Below are 6,000 nucleotides of genomic sequence, written 5' to 3' on the forward strand. Positions count from 1 at the left end.
ATGTAGGACTATTGCAGGGTATGGAAATTTAATGATTGGGCTATGGATTGGGATGCTAAATGGACTGGTACTGAGGACTATGGGAAACTATGGCACCTGCCTTTCTACTAAAAGAAAGTAAAAATATGTTGGCAGGTGGTGACTCGCCCTCTCACTGTATGGGCCCCCGAAATAAGTCGCTGCAATAGTGCGACAAGGGGACAACATATTGTGAGCAGCTAAGGGTGGAGAGGCGTCCCTGGACTTTAAACTACGATCACGCGCTCCCTGAGGGTCCAGCATCACGTGCCCACTCGCCACTTACGCTTCGCATCCACCCTTCGAGCTAAAAGCTCTCGCGACTCCACTCTGGCCGGCCGGTTAAGGCAAGCCAGAGGTGGGGGTCCTGTCCTCGTCAGGCTTCACTCCGACCGGCCGGTGAAGGCGAGCCGGAGATGAAGACAGGGGCCTCCCCCGGGAGCACTCGGTTCCCGCGGGGTCGCTACTCCCCGACACCCCGCCACAAGGTGTCCTGCGGGTTGACTGATTGCACGGGTGGAATATCTATTGTCACGTAGACAATAGATATTCCAACCGTGGGCGATGGGGTCGTCACATCCCTACGCCCTTTTATTATTATTATTATTAAGATCTGGATGGTAGACGAAAAAACATGAATACAGTCGGGCTTATTTACGAAAACTCGATGCCATATACTATAGAGTATAGAGGGTAGAAATTTATAATCAACGTTTGTACGAAAATTTCGTGTAGACAGCTATTTATAAACATTTTCTACATCTATATATCTACATTATTATATACTCACACACACACACACACACACACACACTACGGAACCCACACACACATACAAGGGTGCAAAAACAAAACGTGATTGAGAAAACAAAACATGGATAAGAAAACACGTGCTCAAAGGTTGTGTATAAAAACGAAGCATGTTTGTAAATTATGTACAATGATATGGGAAATGATTTTTAAACTAACTTTCCTTTAGGTACAAGCTTAATTGGCATCGAAATATAGATGAAAAATATCATAACATCGCGACCAAATTATATTATATAATACATATAATATAGAAATAAGAAAAAGTATCTCGTTTAAATATTTGTCTCAAAATAAATATTATATTTAACAACACAATAAAAAAATGATCAATTAAACTAACTAACATCTACCTACTTATGCTTTTCCTACACAGCAAAAAAACCTACATTCAACTGAGCTATTTACAAATACATACTTAAAACAAGCCATTTCCGTGCAAAAAAAAATCAACGAAAACAAGAACAGAACAGTGAATAAAAAAACCCAATCTGCAACTAGCCGAAAATTTTGTGAAAAAAGAAGTAGTGACAATAAAAAATGTGAAAAAAAGACCATTTAAATCGCACCTGAAAAGTGACCGCATCTTGAACGCTATAATAAAAATTGGACGCTTCAATCACGTCTATGATAGGCACGACCACTGTATGCGGTTCATCTTTGACCCTCTGGAGTAGAGGTCTGAGCCAGTCGGTCTGGGCTTCGCAATGCGCGTCTAGGAACACTAGGACTTCGCCCTTCGCGTATCGCGCGCCGGCCAAACGCGCTCGAGTCAGACCGTCAGAACTTCGGAGAATTACTCTTTTTATACCCTTGTGCGGTCCAATAGTTATTCATTTTTTACTCTGAATTTCGCAAGCATGCTTAGCGCAGAATTTTCGAAGAAAACTTTTATAATTAGGTACTCATTATATGCTCTTCTCATGGTCATTTTGTACCTACTAATACTAACTACTATGTACATATAAACTTTTTTTAATGAAATAAATAAATATGCATTAAAACCTTTTTTTTTACTTCAATCAGTGCTTTCAATATATGTACTACAATCTCCCGTAGTGAATCCCAAACACAAACGCTACATTTAAATTATGTACTAGAATGGATTTATGTATAACTAACTCGAAATAGAACCGTTATTTCAAATACACCACTCAAAAAACTCTAACTGACAAATTACATTAGTACTGTAATTAAGTAGTAAAGAAATTTATTTATTATTTAATAATCGTCAAAATACAGAAAACCCCACTACTTAATACTACCCCCAAACACTATTCAAAATCATCCTAACCTCAAATTTAGTCACATGTCCGCTCTGATACTCAAACGTAGTTTGATCGAGCATATCAATGAGCGGTGTAACAACGGCCGTTCTATTCGTCTTTATTCGGTGTAAAAGCGGCCGTAGCCAGTCGGTGTTGGCTTCACAATGAGCGTCGAGGAATACCATGACATGTGCTGTTGATTTCCGACTACCCTCCAATCTTGCGCGAGTTAAACCTACCCTGATATCTTTGTTAGCATTCTGTCTGCGAATCTAACTTGATTTTTATTAATATGTATTTGTTTTTTATTGAAAGTGAAATGTTATAATCAATTGGATCGTAAGTTTAACTACTCTATACTAATATTATAAAGCTGAAGAGTCTGTTTGTATGTTTGAACGTGCTAATCTCAGGAATCACTGGCCGATTTGAAAAATTATTTCGTTGTTTGATAGTCCATTTATTGAGGAGAGCTATAATAGGCTATATCATCATCACGCTAAGAGCAACAGGATGCGCGTAAAACCGCAGGGCACAGCTAGTTCGTTCATAATCATAATATGGATGTAAACATATTATTATGTACACAAAATCCTCCATAACTATCCACAAACAGAGGCATAAAATTACATAAAATATATTCTTCGCTAATTTTGCCATATTTCTTATGCAACATTAAAATTTTAGACTATAAAATTAAAATGAAGTATTTTACCAATAGAAAATTATAAAATAAATATCATAAGCTTATTATTACTTACCGATCCGGTAACCTTAATATTTTAATAAGGTCTGGCGGCAGTCTGGTTTGTATATAATAACTCAATTTTCCCTTGAGCTCTGGTAGAGTAGAATTATCATCTACTAGTATTATTTCCTTTAAATATACATATGGGGATGAAGGATCTTGTCCAGGGTAGCCTGCGGGTGATTTTGACTATTTCTTTTACTTTGTTAAAAAAATAAAAAAAAATGTTTGCATGTACTAGTGTACACACGTAAGAAGTGAAACTTCTTTATGACCTTATTTTTCAAAAAATAATTTACTATAATATGCAACTTTACAGAAATACGTCGAATCACGCGTGGTAAGGATAAGAAAAAGATGGCGCGTAACGGAAAAATGTCACGCGTAACGAAAAAATGTTACACTAAATTTTTTTCCAACCCCGATAAAGAAGTTTCACTTCAAAAATATTATTATCACTACAGGAGTTAAAATAATATTTCGTAAGAGTGGTACATAGAATAAATTACTTCGACAAGTTGGTATTTTTTTTAAGGTAAACTTATAAAATACCATGGTTCATTGGTTTTACAGAGACAGTTGAATGCCACAAAATGCCTTTTGGTGGTGTTGGACTATCTGGATGTATAAGTTATAAACACAAAGTTAAAATATATGTATGTATTAGCGGTCGGCCCCGGCTTCGCCCGTGGTACCTACATGTTTAAACTATCCTATCTCTCAAGTTGGATCGAACTGCACATGGTGTGCGAATTTTATTATAATCGGTTAAGTGGTTTAGGAGTCCATTGAGGACAAACATTGTGGCACGAGATTTATATATATTAAGATTATAAATGACTAATTAAAATAATCTTACCAAGCACCATTTTCCGTCCTGTATCCCTCTCAATAAAATTAGCCTTTGCGAACCACGGCCGATCTCGCCGTACACTATTTATCACGCTCCATATTGTTCGCACAACTACCGAGTATGGTTCGTTGTGGAAGATCAGGATAACGGAAGCCGATGGTAGCTCCGCGTCGTAGACTACGCGCTTGCATGCTGGGTTGCGGTGGTCTGTAAATGTGAGTATAATATAAGTGAAACATAATGCAATTACTATTTTGCTAAAATTGGTTATGGGCAATAAAATAACCAGGCAAGATGTTATAACGTCTGATTTATTTTTTCGTAAAACATGACTTATGTACTATGACTAGCTTACCGCCCGCGGCTTCGCCCGCTTTGGCTAAAACCTTATAAATTATATACTAAAACCTTCCTCTTGAATCACTCTATCTATTAAAAAAAAACCGCATCAAAATCCGTTGCGTAGTTTTAAAGATTTAAGCATATAAAGGGACATAGGGACAGAGAACGCGACTTTGTTTTATACTATGTAGTGATACTACATGCTTATTACTGGGTAAAATGCAGGTAAGTGTGTAGTCGCTACAAATATCTCAACTGTGTAAATATTTTTTAAAGTGTTTGCCTGGTTCCTGGGTTACAAAAAAACCACTCAGTGACAAAATTTCTAGTTTTATGTGTCTTACTTCCTATAAATTTTGGCGATAATATATTGCATTATATTGAATTTTTTCTATTTAAAAAATATGTATTACAGTAAATTATAATTTTATTTAATGGTCAAAGTTCTAAGAAATAAAAATTTAAGTGAAAATGTCCTAGAGGATCTAGGACATTTTCACTTAAATTTTATCAACACAAACAACAAAATATAGAAAAAATCCATAAAGTGTATGTAAGCATTACCGATTAAATTTAAGAATTATAAGAACTTGCAGGTAAAACAACTTCAAATAAATAATAATTGTTAAAATCTAAAATATAATTTCTGTTTCTTATTTTAAAAATTATTCTTAATTTAAATTACACCTGGTAATGTTCCTAACTCTACCACAAGCCCTATAGCTACCCAATGTAAACTTCAATAATACCGGTGTAGAATAATTAATCACATTCTAACTGTAAATCAACACTTACCTTTTAAAGTTCTATTATACGCGATTCTATCACTTAAATACACGTTAATGGCCAGTTTTTTCTCAGATTCTTCGCCGAGCCGCTTGTCTTCACCGAACAAATGAGCAGCTTCACCACCTTCCCCAAGACCCGGGACAATCCGATCTTCATCTTCCCTGATTTCTCTTTCGTACTCATCGTTAAGATTCATCACTTGTGCTCCCACAGAACGCTTTTTGCCACGCCATTGCTCAAACAAACTTAACAATACAACTACTAGCATTAAACAGAAACTAACTTTTGCCACATAATAACATTTTCGGACCGGCAATTTCATATTATTTCGATTTGTTTTGGTTTATCACGCGAACGCCGCGTTCACAATAATGCCGCGTTGACACTGACATTTGACGTGACGAATGCAAATGTTTACAGTTTTAACTTTTTTAGCGGAACATAGCGGAAGGCGGAACGTAAACAAGCAAACAGCCAAATGCAATCGTTTTATTCATGTTTTATTTGATTTGCGAAGCTAACACGTTTTAATGAATTTTCTTTATAGGTATGTAATTATAGTGAGAAACGAAATATTAGAGTGTGATAGAGATTAATATTTTGTATAACATATTGAGTTAATAATAAATTAATAAGGAAGCAGAAGCATTAACAAATGAAATGTAAAGAATTATGAAATCACCATGGAACTATATATAGTATGTCTATAGTTCCATGGAAATCACTAAGCAGTAGATTATAATAATACGTTATCGAAACAAATATTTTTCGTGCACTGTCTATACGCTTACGAGTGCACGCTTAGATCATTACTTAATGATCTAAGGGTGCACGTATATTACTTGCTCTGTGGTGCACGTAGGCCGTGGGGTGCACGACTATGCGAAGCAGAGTTTTCTATAATAAAAATTCGTTTCGCCATGCTTGTTGGTTCCAAAAACTATTCTGAGTACCTACTGAGTACTTAGTATCCAAAATATTATGCAGATTCAAGAAAATTAAACTAGAATTAGAAAAGGGAAAATTCATTCTTCTTTTCATTGGAAGAATGAGCATAATGAGTCGTGCACTTTTAAATTTCTAAATATTTATTTTTAATTTTCAATAGCATGTAAATAAACCCAGGGTTTGTACATTAGAGTGTGAGAAATGAAAAAGACAAATCATGTTTC

General features: G+C 35.7%; 1 protein-coding gene across 2 annotated transcripts in view; it reads right to left on the reverse strand.

Moving 5' to 3' along the window:
* The window catches only part of LOC149476117 (uncharacterized), a 31,248-nt gene extending 26,026 nt beyond the window's left edge, over positions 1–5,222 (reverse strand). For both annotated transcript variants that reach the window (XM_089712092.1, XM_089712093.1), the window contains exons 1-3: positions 4,835–5,222; positions 3,704–3,904; positions 2,858–3,017 (exon numbers count right to left, since the gene is read on the reverse strand). In XM_089712092.1, coding sequence (XP_089568218.1) covers positions 2,858–3,017; positions 3,704–3,904; positions 4,835–5,150 — 677 coding nt within the window. In that variant the 5' untranslated portion in view covers positions 5,151–5,222. The remainder of the gene's footprint in view (positions 1–2,857; positions 3,018–3,703; positions 3,905–4,834) is intronic.
* Positions 5,223–6,000: the final 778 nt, after the last annotated feature.

The sequence above is a fragment of the Colias philodice genome, chromosome 28 (genome assembly GCF_061535455.1).
Source record: "Colias philodice isolate Cphi_HAF_F1 chromosome 28, ilColPhil1 Martin Lab GWU primary, whole genome shotgun sequence".
Classification (NCBI taxonomy): Eukaryota; Metazoa; Arthropoda; class Insecta; order Lepidoptera; family Pieridae; genus Colias; species Colias philodice.